The following is a 25,865-nucleotide window of genomic DNA, read 5'->3' on the forward strand; positions in this document are numbered from 1 at the left end:
GATAGGTTAAACACAAGCAGGCTTTTTCAACTGAGCTTGGACGGGACTACAACTCGAGCTCGTGGGTTAAGAGTGGTGAAACCTTTAGGGGGAGCGCAAAGGGAAACTTTCTTCACTCAGAGAGTCATGAGAGTGCAGAATGAGCTGCCAGTGCAAGTGGTCCACGCGAGCTTGATTTCAATGCTTCAGAGAAGTTTGGATAGGTACCTGAATTGTAGGGATGTGGAGGGCTATGGTCCTGGCACAGGTTGATGGGAGTAGGCAGTTTAAATGGTTTGGCATGGACTAGACGTGATGAAGGACCTGTTCGTTTGATGTACTTTTCTATCACTCTGTGACTCTGTGACATAGGAGCAGAATTAGGCCATTCAGCCCATCCATAATGGCTCTGCCATTCCACCATGGCCAATTTATTATCTCTTTTAACCCTATTCTTCTGCCTTCTTCCCATAACCTTTGACACCCTGACTAATCAGGAACCTATTAACCCCCACTTTAAGTGACTTGGCCTTCACAGCCATCTGTAGCAATGGATTCCACAGATTCACTAACCTCTGGCTGAAGCAGTTCTTCCTCATCTCCGTTCCAAAGGGACGACCTTCTATACTGAGGCTGTGCCCTCTGGTCCTAGATTCCCCCACTGAAGGAACATCTTGTCCATGTCCACTCTTTCTAGGCCTTTCAATATCCGATAGGTCTCAATGAGATCCCCCCTCATTCTAAATTCCAGTAATTGCAGGTCCACGCCCATCAAATGCTCTTCATTCCCAGAATGATTCCCTTTCATTTCCAAGATCATTACCCTGAACCTCCTTTGGTTCCTCACCAGCATGTTCCTTCCTTAGGTAAGGGGCTCAAAGTAGCTCACAATACTCCAAGTGCAGTCTGACCAATGCCTTAAAGTAACACACAGAAAATGCTGGAGGAACTCAGCAGGCCAGGCAGCATCCATGGAAAAGAGTAAACAGTCGACATTTCAGACCGAGACCCTTCATCAGGGCTGGAAAAAAGTCCAGTCCTGATGAAGAGTCTCAGCCCAAAATGTCAACTGTTTACTCTTTTCCATAGATGCTGCCAGGTTTGCCGAGTTCCTCGAGCTTTTTGTGCGTGTTACTTTGACCTCCTGCATCTGTAGACTTTCTCTTGTTTGGAATGCCTTATAAAGTCTCAGTCAGCAATCAGCTAGTTCTCCACGGTGGTCTCTTTGTAAATAACTCTTCACCTTTTTGATATTAAGTTCCCTGATTGTCCAAGTAGGGCAGCGGCTTAGTGAAATGACATTCACTGTGAAGTCCCCGTAGATGTCAGTGTTGTTATCCTTTGGCCAGTATTCTTCGCATTTGTTCTGGAAACAAAACAGTTAAAAGAATGATCAGGGGACTAATCGGACTAGGAGCTGGCTTTGCAATCCTCTTCCCAATGAGCCACGGTGCTAAACGCAACCAAGCAGTTTCACTCTGGCCTCCAAGTTGGAAGATTCCAGGGTCAAAGTCTCCTAACTACTCTTCACAATTAGAATCAAGTTTAATATCACTGACAAATGTTGTGAAATTTGTTAACTTTACGGCAGCAGTACAATGAAATACATGATAAATTTAATAGAGAATAAACTGAGTTACATTAGTTATATATTAGTTAAGTTAAAATAAGTAGTGCAAGAAAAAGCAGAAATAAAAAAGTAGTAAGGTGGGTTCAATGTCCATTTAAAAATCAGATGGCAGAGGAGGAGGAAGCTGTTCCTGAATCACTGAGTGTGTGCCTTCAGGTTTCTGTACATCCTTCCCGACAGTAACAGTGTGAAGCGGGCATGTTTTGGGTGATGGGACTGGACCCGGACTTCTGAGGTCAAGAGAGTGGAACTGTCCCAATGCAATGGCATTTTCACTTCTAAAACTTTTCCACACAGGTCTCCTGTCATCATTAGACACGACAAGACAACCACCAAACTCTGAGCAGGCATGTTCTAGATGCCATTCAACATTAAGTTCTCTGGATGGGAAAGATTTGCCTCAGTCTGCCCTTCACCATTTTGCTGAATACAGAAGCAACTAAGGGAAGGAAAAGCTTCAGAGGAACATGATATCTCATCCCTGATTTTGGTGGAGTAGAGAGATGCAGGTAAATCAAGTTTCAAGGATCAACTTTATTTCCATGACATAGGTTATGAATTTCTGTGGTGTGTTGGTTGAGGTGCGACATGCAACAAAAAAGCAATAACATTTAACAATTATAAAGAGTAAAGAATAATATAAAATATGAAGTTAGAGGTTAAAGTATGGATAGGTAATATAACATGCAAAATTATATAAAGTAAGAGTTGCATCCCCACTGCATATCCCCTGATGGCTGCTTTGAGTTTGGACCACACTGGGTATCAGCAGTTGTCCGATATACCAATTCTCTGATATTATATGTTTGCGTCATCACAGATTAATATTGGGCTGTGTTGCAGTACGTGTCTTAACTTACCCACTCCCCCGTGGGAGGCAGGAATTGGCTCGTGTAAGAAGCATTGCAGCCCCTCCCACTAGCTTCCATTTACCAATGACGTCACAAAGCCGCTAGGGTTTAGATCTAGCACACGTTCTCTTTTCCTCTTGGGTCATAGTGGAGCAGTTAGATTAGGTTGCCATGGATATGGTAGACAGTGGGGGGAGGGAGGCGAGCTGCAGTGCAGAGGGCCCGAGTACACACTTTAGATATGCATTTGACACTGTGTGTATGTTTCACGTTTGCTTTGTCCTGATCCTTTGGACACTCAGTTTAGATAAGTATTTGTAACTGAGTTTGCTTGGAGGGTTTACTAACTGTCTAATGTCTGTCTTGTCTTGCAAACAGTTAACCTGCTTTCTGGAAATCTTTCTCCTATCTTCCACTCTCCTCTCCTATCAGATTCTTCCTTCTCCAGCCCTTGACCTTTCCCAACCACTTGTCTTCACCTATCACTTCCAGCTAGCCTCTTTTGCCTCCCCCCACTTTTTTTATTCTGCCGTCATCGCCCCTCCTCAGCCCTGATGAAGGGTCTCAGCCCGAACGTCGACTGTTTACTCTTTTCCATAGATACTGCCTGACCTGTTGAGCTTTTCCAGCATTTTGTGTGTGTTTACTGGTAACGGGTCTCTTCTGTTCCCACTCACTGAACCCATGAACCTGATTTCCCACAACAAAATGAAAAAAGTGAAACAGATCTGGAAAGCTCATGGTTTAGTAGACCGTAAGGCAAAGCAGCAGGATCAGGCTGCTCGATCCATCAAGCCAAGAATTGTACACAAGCTACCCAACCTGTTCAGCTAACGCATCACCAGTTTACTACATACTGCTGTGGGGACGTAGGTTCAATTCTGGAATTATGTACTGCCACAGATTTATAACCCCCAAGAGGACCACATCTTGTCCTGCTTTGGAGGCTTGTATGCCTCAGTGACCTGGAGAGCTATGTTGGCTAGGGTCAGGGCTTTATGCTTTGGCTCATGGTAGGGTCACCCATGTCAAACAGGTCAAAAGATAGAGGCCGGACTAAGAGTGGTCCAGTGGTCCTCCAGGTTCGGAGGTTCAGCTCTGGGCTAACAACTCTGACTGGTCCAAAAAACTGTTAAGGAAACAGCAATGAGTATTCCTTCCACATCTGAGTGTGATTGTATTCCTGAGTCTCCACCCAAGGCTTGCATGACTGATAGTAGTGAAAACTGAGCTACTGACATGATGAAGGAAGCCCTGAACACCATCAGAGATGGAGGACCTTCATTGTTACCCTGAACACTATGGCATAATGGGCTAGGGAGATGTTCTTCGTACACACACCCTCTCAAAGAGGCTCCTGATTTGTTGGTTTGAATGGAAGTCTGTGGGTTTTATAGTAGGGGTGAGTTTATAGCAGGGAGTATTTTGATAACAGAGAAAGACAGGACGCAGCTGTCATGGGGGAGCAGAGGGGAAGAAGTGCACCTCCCCCCCCCACAACAGCTTAAAGATGTCAATGGTTTCCATTAAGAATAAATTGGACAGATACATGGATGGGAGGTGTATGGAGGGATATGGTCCGTGTGCAGGTCAGTGGGACTAGGCAGAAAATGGTTCAGCACAGCCAAGAAGGGCCAAAAGGCCTGTTTCTGTGCTGTAGTTTTTCTATGATTTCTATGGTTTCTATGGATTAAAGAACTGATGCCACAGATGCCGATGGGGAGGGAATGCCATTATGAAATGGAACAACCTCAAAGATATGAAAGTGATGAATTATGGTCTCTGTAAAAGTAAAAAAAATGGTTTGTTTTGAGCGAGAAGATTGAAGCTACTTTCCAATGACTTAATGGAGGTGGACCTTCCCTTGCAAATAATAAATGTGCATATAATTTGATTCGCTGTGAATTCGTTGTAGTTTGTTACTGTATATTAGAAGACCTTACTGAAGGGTAGATGATGCACAATGCTATTAATGGCATGGGCATCAGAGTGGTGAGTTCAATTCTGATGTCCTCTGTAAGGAGTCTCTGTATGCCCTCCTCATGCAATTCATGAGGTTTCCTCCAGGTGCTCCAGTTACCTCCCACTGTCCAAAGACATAGCAGGTAGGTTAATCGGTCATTGTAAATTGACCCATGATTAGGTTAGGGTTAGATTGGTGGTTGTTGGGGATGCTGGGCAGCACAGCTTGAATGATTGGAAGGGTTTTTTCCATGATATATCTCCAAATAACATAGAATAAATAAAAACTAGGGACTCACCTGATTGTGCTCCACACATTTGGTCAGCATCACAATGACCTCTGACTTCTGCTCCCAAATCATTTGCCAGAAGTCTACCACTGTATCCGGCAGGGGTCCCTGTGTAGCAATGAATGCCTTTTTGCGATTGTAACCCTACAAGGAACCAGAAGGAGAACCCTGAAGAGAAGCCAACAGAAGTAAAAGGAAATCCTGAGGTGTGAGATGCCCTCCTGGCTGGAGATGGGAGGAGAAGGGTTGGAGTAAAAAGATGGGGTCTGGTAGAGTCTTCTCAACTAAGACCCAAAGACCTCCCAGTAAAGTCTCCATTCATTCATCCTAAGACACTACAGCAGAGCTGATACATTACTTTTGGGCATCTAAGTGTGAGGCTAAGTTTATGGGTATAGTTTCCTCTCAATATGATCTTGTAGCAGGCAAAAACACAAGAGATTTTGCAGATGCTGGAAATCTTGAGCAGCTCACACAAAACACTGGAGGAACTCAGCAGGTCAGGTATCATCTATGAAGAGGAATAAACAGCTGATGTTCTGGGCTGAGATCCTTCATCATTGGAAAGGAAGGGGGAAGAAGCCAGAATGGGGGGGGGGGGGGGTGGTGAGAGGGTTACAAGATAGCAGGTCATAGGTGAAATCAGGTGAGGGGGAAATAGAGTAGGTGATGGAGAGGGAATGAGGCTGGAAGGAGATAGCTGGAAGATGTTAAGATTCCCTAAGATTAAAAGATGACCGATGAGGTGGTCCCTATTCTGTGTTGGGTCTCACCTTTGCAGAGGAAGGCACACTAAGAGCAATAGAGGTCCCCGACAGACTCGCAGGTGAAGTGTTGCCTAAACCAGAAGGACTGAACGGCAAGAGAGGAGGTGTAGCACTCGTTACGCTTGCAGGAATAATTGCCAGGAGGGAGATCAGTGGGAAGGGATGAGGAAATCATGCAAAGAGCAATCTCTTCGGAAAACAGAGAGGTGACAGGGGAGAGAAAGATGTGCCTTTGTGATAGGATCCTGTTGAAGATGATGGACATTATGGAGACTCGTGGGGGTGGTAGGAGAAGACAAGGGGGAACCCTATCCCTGTTATGAAGATGGGATGATGGGGTGAGGGCAGATGTACTGGCTTTTTGTGGGGTGTACCAGATACTCCTCCTCTAAGAGGACCACGACCCTATCATGATTTGGAAGCTTGTGTGCCCCAATGACCTGGAGAACCATGTTGGCTGGAGTCTGGGCTTTATGCTTCGTCTCTTGGTAGGGTCGCCCATGCCAAACAGGTCAAAGGGTAGAGGCCAGGCTAAGAGTGTTCCAGGGCTAAGAACCCTGGCTGGTCAAAAACAAATTGTTACAGAATCCTTCTTTATCTATATGTGATGGCATATGGCCATGGGCAGAGATGGAGGACCTTCATTACTTCCCTAAGTGCCAGCAAGACGTAATGAGCAGTAACTAACCAGGTACTGCTGTTCTAGCTGTCAGCTGTCTCTATCTTATCGCCATTTAACATTTTGTGCTTGCAACGATACATGGGAACTTACTGACACTGGATGGTGCCAGAGAAGAGAAAGAATTAACATTTCAGATGGTAGGTCCTATGAGTTTATGAATTGTCCATGTAGGAGCCACATCTGTTTTCTATATACATTGTATTTTGCGTTGTACGTTCATAATGGTAGATAGTCACATGGGTGGGGGTGTGTGGTAAAAGCGAAGAGGGTTTTGGTTACGTGTGTATGCTTTGTTTTTAGTTTAGTTTGAGTTTGGTTAGAGACAGTTAGAGGTAGAGACCGCCGGGTATGATAGATTTTTTGTTGACCTGTTAATTACGCTTAATATGGCTTAAAAGAGTTCAATTACATTGAAGAAAGCTGAAATACGTTTATTACGTTTAGCCTGTTTATTTTTTATATCATTAGTTTTAGTTCATTAGTTTTATCGCTTCAAGTTTGTTTTGCTCATTGCTTAATAAAGGAACGAATATACTCCTTTGAATTTCAACCCTATTACAATGGATAACAAAGGTTTTGCTTCCTGAATAACGTTTGGGTGTATCTTTCGGATTTTGGGCTGCTGATCATGAAAATCATCCTAAAATTTTCCTATCGCATGCCTTTTTTAAAAAAAATCATATCTTTGTTATTTCAATTCCTCATTCAAGTAAATTAAAATGTTGTACAATGTAAGCTGAAAAATTTTCTATTTTGTTCAGACATGCTTAGCCAGGGCAGATGCTGCATGGCAGGACAGGATTCAGAAAGGATATAAACTTCCATTAAGGTTTTTGATATTTGAGACAGATGTTTCCCAGAGTAACAGATTATCACGATTAAGGAAGGCATTTTTATTGGTCCACAAATCAAACAAGTCAGCAATGACAGGCAATTTGAGGAACTTCTAGTGGGACCAGTGAAAATCACGTGAAAGGCATTCAAAGATGTTGTTGAAAATTTTCTTGGCAACTACAGAGCACCAATCTACGTGCAACTGGTTGACAACATGCTTCAAACACACAATACCATGAAATACAACATGTCACTAAAGATTCATTTTCTGCATTCCCATTTAGACTTCTTCCCTGCAAATCTTGGTGCTGTCAGTGACAAGCATGGTGAAAGGTTTCACCAGGACATTGCAGTCATGGAGAAACGGTATCAGGGCAACCGGATTCCATCAATGCTGGCTAATTGTAGTTGGACATTTAATTTCTTGTTTTTCCAAACTCCTACGTGATACGAGTCTTAAGTTATTGCTCCACTCTGTCTAGGCCTTTCAATTTTCACAAAATTCTGGAGCTCAGCAGGCCAGGCAGCATTTGTGGAAAAGAGTATAGTCGATGTTTCAGGCCTAGACTCTTCAACAGGTCCTAATGGAGGGTCTCGACCCATAACATCGACTGTACTCTTTTCCACAGACACTGCCTGGCCTGCTGAGTTCCTCCAGCATTTTGTGTTTGTTGCTTGGATTTCCAGCATCTGCAGATTTTCTCTTGTTTGCCTTTCAATATTCGATAGCTTTCAATGAGATAACCCCCCCCCCCATTCTTCTTGACTCCAGCGAGCACAGGCCCAAAGCCATCAAAAGCTCCTCATACATTAACCCTTTCATTCCTGGGATTATTCTCATGTACCTCCTCTGGACCCTCTCCATTGCCAGTACATCGTTTTTTTAGGTAAGGTGCCAAAAACTGCTCACAATACTCCAAGTGCAGTCTGACCATTGCCTTATCTAAGGCTTCGTCTGATCAAATGCCTTTGACCAGAAAAATTCCCTCCTTCTCCCTCTGCAGTTGCTTGGTCTGTTCAATATTTCCATCACTTTCTGTTTAAGTTCAGACCTCCAGCACCTGGGATGCTTGGTTCTTAGAGCTGAACTGGGAGTGTGAGGGCAAGAGAAATTGAGACCTAGAGATGACAGTTCACATCCTAACATGGATTAGAGGACTATGGCCCAGGTAGAGGCGTCAATGGGATTAGGCAGAACAACAGTTCGGCTTGGATTAGATGGGCCAAAGGGCCTGTTTCTGTGATGTAGTGATATATGACTCTGACTCGATTGAAGTTGGCACTTTTAAACAGTTAAACAACAGGGAATTAAGGAAAGTTAGCATCTGTACTGCTGACCGGTTTCCAGTTCACTGCAAGTTCCCATCGGGTCATGCTAATCCTTTATGAGTGGCACAGCGGTTGCAGCTGCTGCTTCTCAGCTCCAGTGACCTGCTTGAGCCTGACCTCAGATGCTGTCTGAGTAAAGTTCGCACATCTTCCTCTGTGCACTGTTTCCTCTGGGTGCTCTAGCTATGGTCTGTAATTCCAAAACATTAAACTAATTCAGAGGCAGACACGGGAGTCTGAAATGTGGGTCTAACTTTAGGTTTACTTTAAGTGAGGCGTGCACATATCACGAGGTAGCATGATGAGGTATGTAATTCACATATTTATACTCATAACCAGTAATTAATTACTTAAATGAACAAGAATGCTTAATCAAACTATACATTTAGCCGGTTCTGCTCTGCGACATTTTACACCGCTCTCCTCGGCACTGAGGCTGTAAGACTGCTCCGGTTACTACGTACTTCGTGACTGCGAGCTTCATGGCGATTTGCCCCGCTATATGATGAACTGAAACCAAATCTGTGGGCCTATTCCGGCTTCACCGGGGTTCAGGTTCACGGACTCAATTTCATTTTGAAAGCTGTTACTTGCTTTTATTGTTTGCATGATTCGTGTTTTCTTCCTCGCTTTCTCTGCGCATTGGGTGTTGTCTTTTTTAAAATTGGGTTCTTGCGGGTTTCCTGCTTTGTGGCTGCCTGTAAGCAGACAAATCTCAAGGTTGTATAATTTGATAACAAATGTACTTTGAACTTTGATTGATATATGTATTCAGAGTACGTTATCATCAAAGAATGTATACAACCTTGAGATTTGCTTGCTCTCAAAGAAACCCAAAGGAACCCAATTAAAGAAAAAAAAAGAATAAAAGTAAAGGACCAACACCCGATGAACAAGAGAAAGAAAAAGACACAAACCATGCTAACATTTCAAGCGAACAACAGCATTTCAAACCAAGCAACACATACAAAATGCTGGAGAAACTCAACGGGCCAGGCAGCATCTATGGGAAAAAGTACAGTCGACGTTTCGGGCTGAGATAGACGATTTGAAAAGTGGTGGGGGAGGGGAGAGAGAGACACATCAGGTGATAGGTGAAACTTGGAGGGGGAGGGATGAAGCAAAGAGCTGGGAAGTTTATTGGTGAAAGAGACAGAAGGCCATGGAAGAAAGAAGAAAGCCGAGGGGTGGGTGCAGGAACACCAGAGGGAGGCGATGGGTGGGCAAAGAGATAACATGATAGAGGGACAAGGGGATGGGAAATGGTAAACTCCTCCAGCATTTTGTCTATGTTGCTCGGATTTTCAGTATCTGCAGATTTTCTCTTGTTTGCATTCCGAACCAAATTGAGTCCTCAGGTTCAAACCCAGAGCAGCCTGGAGTAGGCCCAAAACCTCGCTTACCAGCTCATCATGTTAGTGGACACAGAGCACAGCAGACAGGGGAGTCTTCATAGCCTCAGCGCCATGGAGAGAGGAGTGACCATCACGGAGAGCGAGCGAAATCAGCTCTCACTTCGGATCCTGACACCCCGAAATGAAACAAGGAAGGAAGGAAAAAATCTGCCAGCCTTATCTAATCTGACAAACGTGTGACCCAATTCCACACCCTCATGACTAATTCTCGAGTTTCTTTTTCCTTAATACCTTCTCATGGGAGAGTAAAAACGAGTAATAAATGTTGCCCTCACAGTCGGAGAGGTGACCGCTGGGCTGATTCAGTGTGCTGTGTGCATGATGTGGGAGGTCTGGGACACTGATGGTGCCTCTGGATCCTACACCTGCAGAAAATGTGTCCAGATTCAGCTTCTGAAGGACTGTGTTGCGGCACTGGAGAGGCAACTGGATGGCGTTAGGTTAATCCGGGAGAACGAGAGTTTTCTGGACAGGACCTACAGTGAGGTTGTTACACCCAGGATACAGGAAGAGAGTAGGAGGACGACGATGAGCAAGGAAAGGATGCTTGAAGTACAGGAGACCCCGGGAGATGTGCCTCTCGTAAACAGGTTCTCCCTCTTGGAAGCTTTCGGGACAGAAGACACTGCCAGTCTGAGAGGCAGACGGCTCTGCGAGTCAATAATTGGCGCTGAGGCAAACCGGAAGAGACAGAAGTCAGGCAGAGCCGTGGTAGTAGGGGACTCCATAGTGAGGGGTACAGAAAGGGGTTTCTGCGGCAACAGGCGGGATTTAAGGATGGTGTGTTGCCTCCCTGGTGCCAGGATCCAGGGCGTCACGGACCGATTACAAGGAATCCTCAAGGGTGAAGGAGAACATCTGGAAGCGGTGGTGCATGTCGGCACAAATGACGTGGGGAAGAGGAGGAAAGACATTCTACAGCGCGACTTCAGAGAACTCGGAAGAAGGCCGAAAAGCAGGACTTCCAGGGTGGTTATCTCCAGTTTGCTTCCAGTTCCCCGTGCTGGAGTGGTCAAGAACAGGGAGATAATGGATCTGAATGTGTGGCTGAGGAACTGGTGCAGGAATCAAGGATTTACATTCTTGGACCAGTGAGGTATGTTTTGAGGTAAGGATGAATTGTACAAAAGGGACGGGTTGCACCTTAATAGACGGGGGACCAGCATTCTGGCAGCCAGGTTTGCCTCTGCAACACGGGTGTGTTTAAACTAAGTTGTGGGGGGGAGGGGACGAACTGGAAATATAAGGATGGAAATAAAGGGAACGTAAGAATAAGAAAAGTTAAGAAAGACAGCAGAATCAACAGAGCAGAAAGCTCAAGAAGGGATCGTACAATATGGCCAAGTGATATAGGAACTGATTTGGGAGGTCAGGGGAGTAATGAATCAAAAGTATTGTATATGAATGCACGGAGTATAAGAAATAAAGTGGATGAGCTTGAGGTACAGTTGGAAATTGGTAAGTATGATGTTGTGGGAATAACAGAGACATGGCTTCAAGTGGACAGGGCCTGGGAAATGAATATTCAAGGTATACGTCCTATTGAAAGGACAGACTGATGGGCAGAGGGGGTGGGGTGGCTCTGTTGGTGAAGAATGATATTCAGTCCCTTGCGCGGGGGGACATAGGATCAGGAGACATAGAGTCAATATGGATAGAACTGAGAAAGACCCTAATGGGAGTTATCTACAGGCCCCCAAACAGTAGTCTGGATGTAGGGTGTAAGTTGAATCAAGAGTTAAAATTGACATGTCGCAAAGGTAATACTACAGTTGTTATGGGGGACTTCAACATGCAGGTAGACTGGAGGAATCAGGTTGGTGCTGGACCCCAAGAAAGGGAGTTTGTGGAGTCCCTCCGAGATGGATTCTTAGAACAGCTTGTACTGGAGCCTACCAGAGAGAACGCAATTCTAGATTTAGTGTTGTGCAATGAACCAGATTTGATCAGGGACCTCGAGGTAAAGGAGCCATTAAGAGATAGTGACCATAATATGATAAGTTTTAATCTACAATTTGAGAGGGAGAAGGGAAACTCGGAAGTGTCAGTACTACAGTTGAACAAAGTGAACTATGGTGCTATGAGGGAGGAGCTGGCCAAAGTTCAATGGAACAATACCCTAGCAGGGATGACAGTGGAACAGCAATGGCAAGTGCTTCTGGGAATAATGCAGAAGGTGCAGGATCAGTTCGTTCCAAAGAGGAAGAAAGATCCTAAGGGGAGTAAGGGGAGGCTGTGGCTGACAAGGGAAGTAATGGACAGCATAAAAATAAAAGAGAAGTATAACATAGCAAAGATGAGTGGGAAGCCGGAGGATTGGGAAACTTTTAAAGAGCAACAGAAGGTAACTAAAAAGGCAATACGCGGAGAAAAAATTAGGTATGAAGGTAAACTAGCCAAGAATATAAAGGAGGATAGTAAAAGCTTCTTTAGGTATGTGAAAAGGAAAAAAATAGTTAAGACCAAATTGGGCCCTTGAAGACAGAAGCAGGTGAATTTATTATGGGGAACAAGGAAATGGCAGACGAGTTGAACAGGTACTTTGGATCTGTCTTCACTAGGGAAGACACAAACAATCCCCCAGATGTAATAGTGGTCAAAAGACCTAGAGTAATGGATGAATTGAAGGAAATTTATATTAGGCAGGAATTAGTGTTGGATAGGCTGTTGGGTCTGAAGGCTGATATGTCCCCGGGACCTGATGGTCTGCATCTCAGGGTACTTAAGGAAGTGGCTTTAGAAATCATGGACGCATTGGTAATCATTTTCCAATGTTCTATAGATTCAAGATCAGTTACTGTGGATTGGAGGGTGACTAATGTTGTCCCTCTCTTCAAGAAGGGAGGAAGAGAGAAAACAGGGAATTATAGACCGGTTAGCCTGACGTCAGTGGTGGGAAAGATGCTGGAGTCAATTATAAAAGATGAAATTATGACACATCTGGATAGCAGTAACAGGATTGGTCTGAGTCAGCATGGATTTACGAAGGGGAAATTGTGCTTGACTAGTCTTCTGGAATTTTTTGAGGATGTAACTATGAAAATGGACAAGGGAGAGCCAGTGGATGTAGTGTACCTGGACTTTCAGAAAGCCTTTGATAAAGTCCCACATAGGAGATTAGTGGGCAAAATTAGGGCACATGGTATTGGGGGCAGAGTACTGACATGGATTGAAAATTGGCTGGCTGACAGAAAACAAAGAGTAGTGATTAACGGGTCCCTTTTGGAATGGCAGGCGGTGACCAGTGGAGTACCGCAGGGTTCAGTGCTGGGACCGCAGCTGTTTACAATATATATTAATGATTTAGATGAGGGAATTAAAAGTAGCATTAGCAAATTTGCCGATGACACAAAGCTGGGAGGCAGTGTGAAATGTGAGGAGGATGTTATGAGAATGCAGGGTGACTTGGACAGGCTGGGTGAGTGGGCAGATGCATGGCAGATGCAGTTTAATGTGGATGAATGTGAGGTTATCCACTTTGATGGTAAGAACGGGAAGGCAGATTATTATCTAAATGGAGTTAAGTTAGGAAAAGGGGAAGCACAACGAGATCTAGGTGTTCTTGTACATCAGTCACTGAAAGCAAGCATGCAAGTACAGCAGGCAGTGAAAAAGGCTAATGGCATGCTGGCCTTCATAACAAGGGGAATTGAGTACAAGAGCAAAGAGGTCCTTCTGCAGCTGTACAGGGCCCTGGTGAGACCACACCTGGAGTACTGTGTGCAGTTTTGGTCTCCAAATTTGAGGAAGGACATTCTTGCTATTGAGGGAGTGCAGCGTAGGTTCACAAGGTTAATTCCCGGGATGGCGGGACTGTCATATGTCGAAAGATTGGAGCGACTGGGCTTGTATACTCTGGAATTTAGAAGGCTGAGAGGGGATCTTATTGAAACCTATAAGATTATTAAGGGATTGGACACGCAGCAGGCAGGAAGCATGTTCCCGCTGATGGGTGAGTCCAGAACCAGAGGCCACAGTTTAAGAATTAGGGGTAGGCCATTTAGAATGGAGTTGAGGAAAAACTTTTTCACCCAGTGAGTGGTGGATATATGGAATGCTCTGCCCCAGAAGCCTGGGAGGCCAAGTCTCTGGATGCTTTCAAGAATGAGATGGATAGAGCTCTTAAAGATAGCGGAATCAAAGGTTATGGGGATAAGGCAGGAACTGGATACTGATAGTGGATGATCAGCCATGATCACAGTGAATGGTGGTGCTGGCTCAAAGGGCCGAATGGCCTACTCCTGCACCTATTGTCTATTGTCTATTATCTAAATGAGGAACAGTAACAATATAAGGAAGTAATTCCTGATTACTTTCAGGAACAGGGGAACCAAAGGGATTCAACCTCCCTTTCCTTAGTCATCACAAGCCACAGATTGGACAACTGACAAACGTAATCGCAGTCTTTCAGAACTTTCAGTTTTAAGACTACAAGATATAGGAGCAGAATTAGTTCATTCAGCCCATTGAGTCTGCCTATTCCATCATGGTTGATTTATTAGCCCTCTCAACCCCATTCTCCTGAGACTTTTTGATGCCTCGACTAATCAAGAACCTATATGTTAGGTATTTAATATTACAGTAATATTTGAGGGATCTAGTATATATATAGGTTAATTAAGCTTTCTTGTTTGTTTAAATAATTATGGGTTATGTGTAAAACTATGATAATTACATAAGTCATCACGCTACCACATGATCCGTGCGCGCCTTGTTAAAAGTAAAGATAAAGCTAGATCCATGTTCCCAGACTCTTGTGTCTTCCTTAAAATTAGTTTAATGTTTTGAAGTTACAAAATGTAACACTATAAACCTCTGCTTTAAATGACTTGGCCTCCACAGCCATCTGTGGCAATGAATTTCACAGATACACCATCCTCTGGCTAGAGAAATTCCTCCTCATTTCTGTTCTAAGGGGACGTTGTTATATTCTGAGGCTGTGCCCTCTGGTTCTCGACTCTTCCATTATATGAAACGTTCTCTCTACATTCACTGTATTCAATGTTTCGGGTGAGGGTTTGCATAGCTCTGTGTGCAAAACTCACGGGCATGTAACTTGCATTGATGTAATCAGAAGAGCTGCTACCGTGCTGTTTGCTAAGTTTAACTCTGGTGGCATCGTCTGAAAGAGAAAACAGTGTCATTGGAATGAGCAACACACAGTAAATGCAGTCTCGAGTCCATAAGACCATAACACCATAACACATAGGAGCAGAATTAGGCCATCTGGCCCATCGAGTCTCCTCTGCCATTCAATCATGGCTGAACCTTGTTTTTGGCTCCTCCTCAACCCCAGTTCCCAGCCTTCTCCCTGTAACCTTTGATGCCATGTCCAATCAAGAATTTATCAATCTCTGCCTTAAATACACCCAATGACCTGGCCTCCACAGCTGCACGTGGCAACAAATTCCACAAATTCGCCACCCTTTGTCTTCCCTGGAATTGTTGCTCCTCTCAGTGCCTTGTGGTGCATCAGGCAGAAACCTTGCCATTTCTTTAGCATTTGTCTGTTTTTCTGAGGGCGAGTTTCTAGCTCATCTCTCAACCCAGTACAGATGGAAGATGTGCAAGGAGCCGGCCGAATTTGAACCGGGGACCACCCGCCTCGAAGGCCAGTGCTGATGCCACTACACCACCAGCCGGCTTATTCACTGGAATAAAAAGCCATCTTAAGCACCAATGAGGAAGGAACTTTCCTATGTAACCTGGCAACTGTAACTTCTTCAATAGATGCATTAGTACTGACAAACACTAGTAGATCATTTGGTCCTGTTTATCTATCCTTATTTCTTCTTAGGCGTGGCAGCAATTTTACCCAGCTACCATCCAAACAGAAGTGAGAACTTAAAATACCACAGAGCAGCACACACAAAATGGTGGAGGAGCTCAGCATGTCAGGCAGCATCCGTGGAGAGAAATAGAGTCGATGTTCCTGGCTTCATCAGGAGCGGGAAGGGAAGCCAGAATAAGAAGATGGAGGAGGGGGAAGGAGCACAGGCTCATAGGTGATGGGTGAAGCCAGGTGAAGGGGAAGGTAGGTGGACAGGGAGGGGAGGGTGAAATGAGAAGCTGGGAAGTGAGAGGTGGAAAAGGTAAAGGGCTGAAGGAGGAGGAATTTAATAGGAGAGGAAAATGGACCTTGGGAGAAAGGGAAAGAGGAGGGGCATTGGAGTGAGGTGAGAGGCAGGTGAGGAGAGGGCAGCCAGAGTGGTGAATGGAAAAGGAGAGAAGAGGGAGGGGGAGAAATTACCTGATGTAGGTTTCCCATTGTCCACTTTTATCCATTTGCCTCTTTTAGAATTTTCATTTAAATAAGCCTGTGAAACCAGTTTTTGTCATTTTTTTCCCTGTAGTTTAACCCCTAGGGGAGTTCAGGTCTTGTTTTTGGTAAATGTATGGTGACCTTTCTTGCAAGCCTACAGATCCTTCTCCTGATGTGGTGCCCAGACATGCTCACGTTCCTCTGGGAGCAGTTCAAGCAGAGAGTTGATTATCATTTTAGGTCTAGACTGACAGTCACACTGTTCATTGTAATATTTAAAAAATATTACAACACCGTTTCCGGAGTAACAACCATTGAGCCTACCCTACTTAAACTGTGCTGGGAATTATCCAGACGACCAATGGTATGGGGGGAGGGCTACTGCACAGAAGATTATCGGTGAAACCCGACACAGATTGGGGGACCGCTTCGTCGAGCACCTCCACTCCGTCCACCACAACAAACAGGATCTCCCGGTAGCCACCCACTTCAATTCTGCTTCCTATTCCCATTCAGATATGTCCATACATGGCCTCCTCTACTGCCATGATGAGGCTAAACTCAGGTTGGAGGAGCAACACCTCATATACCGTCTAGGTAGTCTCCAGCCCCTTGGTATGAACATAGAATTCTCCAACTTCCGGTAATTCCTTCCCCCTCCTTTCCTCTATCCCTATTTCACATCACCTCCCTCATAGTTCCGCCTCCTTCTACTACTGCGCATTGTTCTCCTGCCAGTCAGCTCCCTGCTTCCCCTCCCCCACCCCTTTGTCTTTCAAATTACTTTTTTTTCAACTACCAGCATTCTTCAAACCATCCCTAAAGTTCTTCCTTCAGTCCTGATGAAGGATTTCGCCCTGAAACGTCGACTAATCTTTTCAACTGATGCTGACTGTCCTGCTGAGTTCCTCCAGCGCATTGTGAGTGTTCCTTTGACAACAGCATCTGCAGATTATTTTGTGTTTAAAACCTGATTCTGATTCTGTTTCTAATCTACCATTGCTGGGGGTTTTTCCAAGGGCCTGAGCTAGGATTTAGTAGAACATCGAACACAGACCAATTAACACCTCAACATTGCCAATATGTGTCTATCAAATAGTCAGCATGGATTTCAAAGCAGCATCAATATAACGCAGACTCCAAGAATCCATTTGGGAGCTCAGAAAAAGACTTCTTGTTCAATGGGTAGTGAGAATTTGCTTCCACTGGGAGAAGTCAAGTTTAAAGTTAAAAGTAAATTTATCATCAAAGTCCATATATGTCACCTGAGATTCATCTTATGGGCGTTCACAGTAGAACAAAAAATGCAATAGATTCAATGAAAGACTACACACAAACAAAGACAAATGACCAACGTGCAAATGCTAAGGTGATTAGTATGGATGCACTAAATGGGACAAGGGAGAATCAGCATCAGAATCAGGTTTAATATCTCCGGCATATGTCGTGAAATTTGTTAACTTTGCAGCAGCAGTGCGATGCAACGCATGATAATATAGAGGAAAAGATAAATAAATTACAGTAAGTATATATATTTTTTTTAATAGTTAAATTAAAAATAGTGCAAAATCAGAAATTAAAAAAGTGAAGTCGTGTTCATGGGTTCTTTGGCTGTCCATTGATTTTCGATGTTGACGGAGGCCTGGGCACTTACCCATGCTGCAAGTCTCCCCTCTCCACGCCACTGGTGTTGTCCAAGGGAAGGGCATTAGGACCCATACAGCAGAGTAATGTGTGGTTAAGTGCCTTGCTCAAGGACACAACACGCTGCCTCAGCTGAGGCTCGAACTAGCGACCTTCAGATCACTAGACTGACGCCCTAACCACTTGCCCATCATGGGTTCAGTGCTCATTTAGAAATCGGATAGCAGGAGAGGAAGCTGTCTTTGAATCATTGAGTGTGTACCTTCAGGCTTCTGGACCTCCTTCCTGATGGTAACAATGAGTCCTGGGGCCTTTCTAAGACACCACTCCTTGAAGGTGTCTTGGATACTATGGAGGTTAGTACCCATGATGCACCCATCTAAGTATACAATTTTCTGTAGCTTATTTTGATCCTGCACGGTAGCCCCCCACCTCCCCACCATCCCAGATCAGACAGTGATGCAGCCAGTCAGAATGCTGTCCATGTAGAAGTTTTTGAGTTTTGAAACTGTTTAAGAGTTAAATTGATAGATTTTGATGATAAAAAATAGGGCAAGATTTGAGTGTAATATGAGCATATTAGCATGGAACAAATGGGCCCAGTGGCCCGTTTCTGTAATATGGATGCTGTGTAATCCATAGGTAACATTGTCAAGAGAGCTGGGGGGAAGTGAGTGACGGAAGTAAAGCACTATTGCTGGGGTCCTTCAGGGTTAATTTGTAAATGCCAAGCTTTGTACTTACATGGCAAGATGTTAGCATATCGATTCTTTACTGCATTGCTTGCAAGTTTGGAAGCTTTCTTTGACTGGTGAATACCCACTTCCTCCAGACTCTGCAATGAATTGATAGGAATTGTTTGTCAGTCGTGTTAGGAGATTCCAAGCCTATTAAGCTCCATAGTGTCATTAAGATCCAGGTTATCCTCACTAAATTCACAGTTTATTGAGGGTAGCTATACTTGGCTTACTCATGACTTTTGAAGAGAGCTTCTAATCTAAATGATTAAAATTTTGATTGTGCAACCCTGCCAATTCAGCAGTTCATTCTATCAGGGTGGAATGTTATCTTGGTCTATTTTTCATTCATTCCACTCTTTTGGAGCACCTGTATCCTTGTGTACCTGATGAGCACGTTGTGTGAAATCATGCCCCCGTGCATGCTGTTGACCATGCACGACGCCTCACCACTTGTATCACTTCCAGCAACTCGATCAGCCCTGCACCTGAACCTCCAAACACCTAGTCACTCACTGTGGAGCTCCCCAATCTCCCCGACTGCACCACAACCCCATATCCTATCCTCTGATAGCCAAGACTGGGTCCTGGGAAGTGCTTCCCCAATCTTGGAAAGGCAAAAATTAAATGTGGAGTGGAAGGATACTTGAGTGCTTCTCAAATTCCAACTCAACATCCCCGTCTCGAGAGGTGGAAACAGGCGAGGCTGGCCAACAGGGCTCTGGTGAAGCTCTGTAGGCCAATACCCTGTACAGTGGATACAATGGTTACAAAAACATTGATGAACTCCAACCATACTATCGACTTTGTGAGAAGGGTTTTATCATCGAGTGAGCACATGGCACAGCACAGGGAAAGCCATCAGGATCCTGCATGGCCAACAACTCTTTTGTCATCAAAGCTCATTTATCTGTCTTGGGCTTTGTGTGGGAACCATGTACCAGACAGGAAAATAACACCTCAAGCTTTCATCAATCAGTGCCCGAGAAGGATCCTAAACATCAGATGAATTGACAGGCTCTGTGGGAAAACACCAACCAGGAATCCATAGAGATGCAAACGGAAGTGGAAGTGGATTGGCCACATCTCGAGGAAGCCAACCAGCACCATCCCTAGGCAGGCATTAAAATGGAATCCCCAAGGAAAAAGGAAAAAGGACATGGAGGAGAGACGTCGAGGCCGAAATTAGACAACGGGGACACCCCAGGTGCCCCCTCAAGCAACTAGGTCAGATCAGAGTTCAATGGAGACAGGAGGTCATCGATGGCCTATGCTCCACTGGGAGCTAAGGGGCCAAGAAGAAGAAAAAGATACTTGCGTATCCATTATTATTGATCTGTTCAATTGGCAAGCAAGGGATTTAGCATCAGCAAGAGTTTCGCTATTTAACAATCTTTTGATACTCATTTATAGATATAGCACAGTAACAGACCCTGTCAGCCCAACAAGCCTTCTTTGCCCAATTAACCTACTAACCTATGTAATTGGGATGTGGAAGGAAACCGGGAAACCTGGAAGACACCCACACGGTTGTGGGGAGAGTGTACAATCTCGTTACAGACAACGTTAACTGTGGTGCTATTGAGCCAGCTGTAATACAATATTATTGTAATATAACCTGAACTTGCATTGGAAGCTAATCAAGGACATGATGACTACATCGATTTGGGGTTGCAAAAAGAAGTTCAGTGCTTGGATGATCTTGTACTAAAAAGATTGAGAAGGGCTGTACTTGGGCAGCACACCTGCACTTGCATTCATTGGTAGTGCACTGGTGGGTCCCTGCCCACCATGGTCCTTAGATGACAAAATCTGCAGATGCTGGAAATCTCTGCAACTCACACAAAATGCTGGAGGAACTCAGCATGTCAGGCAGCATCTCTGGAAAAGAGTAAACAGTTGACATTTCAGGCGGAGATCCTTCATCAGGACTTCATCAAGGACCACCATAGTTCTCGTTCACTTGTACAATGTGTTCATCACCTGCTTTTGACAATGCTCTGCACTTTCTAGTTAAGCAAGTTCTCAGGAGTTTGAAGTGAATATTTCAACGAAACATACACACCCAATATTCGCTAGAAAAGCCAGTGTTTTTGTTGCACAGCACGTAGCTCTTGTATTCACTCACGGGGATGGGCCTGGGGAGCAAAACAAAGTGTAGGTGACTTTACTTGATTCAGATGTTCACCCTAACTCAGCTAGTGCTGACTCATTAGGTTCTGCAATGCAAACCTAACACGAAACTCTAGGCTTATGTTTTAGTGCTACCTTGAGCAAGTTCTGCAATATTAAAAGAGTCTTAGCCTTCTCTTTCATCTTTCAGGTGAAACAAAAGACCAAGACCATGCATTCTTTCTTTGCTCCCATCAAAAGGCCTTTGGCCTTGTTGTCAAGGGCAGTTGTACTGTCTTGCAGTGACTCATCCCTTAATCATGAACTCAAGAATTTCTGCAGATGCTGGAAATCCAAAGCAACACACACAAAATGCTGGAGGAATTCAGTAGGTCAGATAGCACACACATATCACTGGGCATTATACCACTGCTTGGTGCAATATCAGACTGCAAGCTACCAGCTGCGTGGCTGTGTAAGGTTGTTATAGCCAGGGAAGGCAGTGGCGAATAGCTCCTACTACTATTGAATGTTCCCAACGGTATGCATCTCAAATCGCCTCTGGCGTAGCTAACTCACGGCTTAGTTACTAAGCCTGCGGGAACCATTTACACTGGCAGAATGGGCAAAGTAGGATTACTGGCACCTGAACACCAGTCACTTTGGGCAGATGGGACTCATCAGCCATTGTTGACAGCTCATCTAGAAGGAAAACTCTCATCTCAAACCTCCTCTGCCTGTCAGCTATAACCACTCGTGGGGAGCAAACCCCGAGGAAAAGTCTGGAGCTAAAGTCCCTAAGGCAGTCCTATGCTGATCAGCAACCCCTGCAATACCACTGGTGTCTGAATGTATCAGTCTCTGCCGTTCCTCTGGATTCATCAGCTGTGTGGAGAGGGGCAGCCTGCTACATGGGAAGCAGCTTGCTCTCCACATCATTGCGCCCTGACTTGCATATCACATAAATGACTAGAAAGCAATGTCCTTGGTCGGCCCCTGAACAGTGGAGGGCTTCAGGCAAGATGCTATTAAATTAGAGAGAGGGGCCAATGTAATTCAGAGTACAGCCAGCACTGATGGAGAGACATCAGCTGCAGTATCATAGACAGTGGTGGGGGTAGGGGAGGGAGACAACCCAAGTCATCAAGAACACAAAAAAAATCCACGTACTTGTATGCTGAAGAAAGGGCAATCGTTGATAAAAATTCTGACTCACGATTCGTCCTGGAATGATAAAAATGACTTGTTAATGTCAATTTCTATCACTGTAATATATTAAAATTTCTTAAGACATTCTGCAACAGAAATTGATGCTGATCTGTATATTAAATTGGGTCCTATAGGACTAAAGAAAAACAGAGGTAGAGAGTTTTAGGAAGAAATACCAGAATTTGAGGCGTAGATTGATTCATGGATGATAAGTTTAGGGGAGCATGGACACTCAGTAGCCATGTTATTAGCTACCCCCTGTACCTAATAGAATGGCCGCTGAATGTATGTTCATTGTCTTCTGCTGCTGTAGCCCACCCTCTTCAAGGTTCAATGTGTTGTGCACACAGAGGTGCTCTGCTGCACACCACTGTTGTAATGTTGTTATTTGAGTTACTGTCGCCTTCCTGTCAGCTTGAACCATTCCGGCTATTTTTCTCTGTCGTCTCTCATTAACAAGGCATTTTCACCCACAGAACTACCACTCACTGGATGTTTTTTTGTTTCTCACACCGTTCCCTGTGTACACTATCGTATTTGTAAGTAGGATGCCGTGCACAATCCTGATTTGATGGAGACAGCCATGAGAAGCACGAAGGAACATCTGGAAAAACTTCTGAAATGCCCACTTTGCTGCTGCTGCTGCTGCTACCGCGCGATCGAGAATCTCTGGAGGGGAAGGCCCCAAATCCTTGGCTTTGCCTGTTGCCGGGGCCGGGGTCGAAGTGCTTGGCAGAGATGGTGCTTGGTGCTCGGTGTCGGAGGGCTGGTCGAAGGCTTGACACTTTTGGACAGACTCAAGAGTCGGCTGTGGTCGGCTGCTTCCAGGGTGCTGCATCAGCAAGTTTGCAGCGCTGGAAACTCATGGCAGGAAGAGAGTTTCTCTTCCTTCTACCATCTGTGTGAGATGATGGGACGTTCGAGAGACTTTGAGATTTTTTTTTACCGTGCCCATGGTCTGTTCTTCTATCAAATTACGGTATTGCTTTGTACTATTGTAACTATATGTTATAATTATGTGGTTTTTGTACAAACTTTGTAAGTTTTTTTTAGTCGGTTTGTCTTGTGTTTCTGTGATATCATTCTGGAAGAACATTGTATCATTTCTTAATGCATGCATTACTAAATGACAATAAAAGAGGACTGCGTGTCCTCAATCTAATCTAATCTAATCTAAAGACTGAAAATCCCAGGGGATCAGCAGTTTGAGATTCTCAAACTACCCCATCTGACACCAGCAATCATTCCATGGTCAAAGCCACTTAGATCACATTTCTTCCCCATTCTGATGTTCAGTCTGAACAACAACTGAAGTTCTTCTTCTTCTTCTATTTCCGGCGGTTTAGACGCATCTAGGCGTATTACTGCCCTCTGCAGGATGTGTAATTATAGAACTTCAAGGAACTCAAATTCTCGAATATAACCTAGTCTCATGTATAAACTGAATAATAAACTCTTCAATCAGATGTTGGTTCTCATGATGGGCAAACAAAGATTTAATAGGAAACCAAGGTACATTTAAGCCAGATAGCCTCTTGAACAACATGCTTCTTTCAATTTTGTATCTATTACAGCTCAGCAAAACATGCTGGACTGTCTCTGGACTACCACAGTCACATAGTCCACTAGGATGTTTTCCTATTATCTTTGAATAATAGTTTAGCCCACAATGCCCCAACCTAAGTCTTGTTAATTTCTCCAGATCTCTACGATTTGAAAGGTAACAGTCTGAGACCTTTTTAACTAGTGGGTGACTAGAAAAATAATGCCTGCCCCTTAATTCATTTTTCCAATCCTCCTGCCATTTATTCTCTATACCTTTTTTAATCCTACTTCTCAATTCTGCTCTGCCTAGGGGAGCTCTAATTTCTACTTGCCTGCTCTGTAAGGAAGACTTTGCAATGCCATCCACAATTTCATTTCCCTCCACCCCAGCATGCCCAGGTATCCATGAAAATCTAACTGCACAACCCATCTTCCCTACTCTAAACAACACTAAGAGAATCTCAATAACTATGTCAGGACGAGCTTTTGATTTACTCCCTTTTATAGACTCTAAGGCAGCAGCAGAATCTGAACAGATGATAACCCTACATGGTTGAGAGTCTTCTATTTACCATAAAGCCCAGAGGATTGCTAGTAATTCTGTTGCAAAGACAGAAACACCTTCTGAAACCTGGTGACCAATCTTAACTCCAAGTTGAGACATATACATCCCAAATCCTGCCCTACTGCTCTCTGGGTCGACTGAGCCATCAGTAAAAATCTTCAGATAAGATCCCCATTTATTATTTAAATATTCATTTGTGATCAACGCTGATGAAATTGCTCTGCTTCCTTAAAGCTGAAAAAGGAGGAATAGGTCTACTTCTGGTTCCGGCAAGAGCCAAAAAGGGATGGGTGGCAAGCAAATTTGGTCAACTATGTCTTCCTCAGTCAGTTTCAATTTCACAGCCCAGTTATTAACCAAATCTAAAAATGGACATCTTTTAATTTTACTTTGGCACTCCAACTTCCCCTAAAAAAGACACTTTGGCAGACAGCTGTGATTGAATCCATTTAGTTTTGCCCAAAACTGCAGGCCCAACTGAATTTGTCTTAAATGTAGAGGCACTTCTCCCATCTCCACACATAATGCTGGGACTGATGTTGTTCTAAAAGCTCCACAACAGAGTCTAACTGCTTTGGACTGCACAGTGTCTAGTTTTCCAAGCACTGCCGTAGCAGTGGAACCATAAGCAATACAACCATAATCTATAACTGATCTAATCATAGCTGGATATATTAAGTACATAGTTTCCCACCCTGCTCCCCAGTCGCATCCAGCAATACTTCTCATAACATTTAAAACTTTCTCACTTTCCAATTGTTTTATCTATATGAACCCTCCAAGTAAGTCTTTCATCAAACCAGACACCTAAAAACTTGAATACCTTGACTTTTTCTAGTGGAGAATCATATAGACACAATTCACAATCAGGAATCTTTCTTCTAAAGCCAAAAATCATATATTTGGACTTAGAAGCAGAAATCCTGAAACCCCATTTATTACTGCAAATACGAGGAAATCTGCAGATGCTGGAATTTCAAGCAACATACATAAAAGTTGCTGGTGAACGCAGCAGGCCAGGCAGCATCTCTAGGAAGAGGTACAGTCGATGTTTCAGGCCGAGACCCTTGAGTCCTAATGAAGGGTCTCGGCCCGAAATGTCGACTGTACCTCTTCCTAGAGATGCTGCCTGGCCTGCTGCGTTCACCAGCAACTTTTATGTGTGTTACCCCATTTATTAGCCCAGTTTTCAACTGATATTAAAGCCTTTTGTAGCTACCTTGATATATACTTGATGTTTCTTCCTCTTTTCCAGATTGCACCATTGTCTGCAAACAATGATTTGCCAAATCCTGTCCCTTCCTGATCAAAGATATCATTTATCATGACATTAAAAAGAACTGGACTAATGACACTTCCTTGAGGGGTACCATTACCTATTTTAACTGACTTGGAGCTTGTTCCGCCTATTCTTACTTGAATTGTCTTTTCCTTAAGGAAATTTTTGATCCAATTAAACATTCTACCTCTAATTCCCGCATCATAGAGTTTAATTAATAAGCCATCCTTCCATAATAAGTCATATGCTCTTTCAATATCTAGAAATACACTTACCATTACTTCTCTATTTTGAAATGCTTTTTTAATATCATGATCTAAAAGGGCAACAGATTCCATTGTTGATCTTCCAGTTTTAAAACCACTTTGATATGCAGCAAAATGTCCCTTATTTTCCAAAATATAAACAAGTCTGTTGGTGACCATTCGTTCCATAATTTTACAAAGCACTGGCATTAAAGCTATAGGCCGATACGTACTAGGACTAGCCGCGTCCTTACCTGGCTTTAAAACTGGAACTACCACCGCATGCTTCCATTCTACTGGTAATTTTCCTTCTTTCCACTCTGAATTAAACAATGCTAGTATTTCTATTAATACAGAGCCATCTCAATGCTTAAGCAATTCATAACACAGTCCATCCCTACCAGGAGAAGTGTTTGAACCTGATTGGACAGCTTCCTGCCATTCCTGAAGGGAGAAAAACAAATTTATGGAGCTATTATCATCCCAACTCCTGTCCAATTTCCAACTTTCCTTTAACATAATTTCCTT

General features: G+C 43.9%; 1 protein-coding gene across 1 annotated transcript in view; it reads right to left on the bottom strand.

Moving 5' to 3' along the window:
• The window catches only part of LOC140205388 (receptor-type tyrosine-protein phosphatase H-like), an 87,259-nt gene that overhangs the window by 23,761 nt on the left and 37,633 nt on the right, over positions 1 to 25,865 (bottom strand). Inside the window, exons 8-13 of the mRNA XM_072272979.1 lie at positions 21,665 to 21,718; positions 20,448 to 20,520; positions 18,390 to 18,480; positions 14,785 to 14,861; positions 4,722 to 4,856; positions 1,223 to 1,345 (exon numbers count right to left, since the gene is read on the bottom strand). Coding sequence (XP_072129080.1) covers positions 1,223 to 1,345; positions 4,722 to 4,856; positions 14,785 to 14,861; positions 18,390 to 18,480; positions 20,448 to 20,520; positions 21,665 to 21,718 — 553 coding nt within the window. The remainder of the gene's footprint in view (positions 1 to 1,222; positions 1,346 to 4,721; positions 4,857 to 14,784; positions 14,862 to 18,389; positions 18,481 to 20,447; positions 20,521 to 21,664; positions 21,719 to 25,865) is intronic.

The sequence above is a fragment of the Mobula birostris genome, chromosome 11 (assembly GCF_030028105.1).
Source record: "Mobula birostris isolate sMobBir1 chromosome 11, sMobBir1.hap1, whole genome shotgun sequence".
NCBI classification, from domain to species: Eukaryota; Metazoa; Chordata; class Chondrichthyes; order Myliobatiformes; family Myliobatidae; genus Mobula; species Mobula birostris.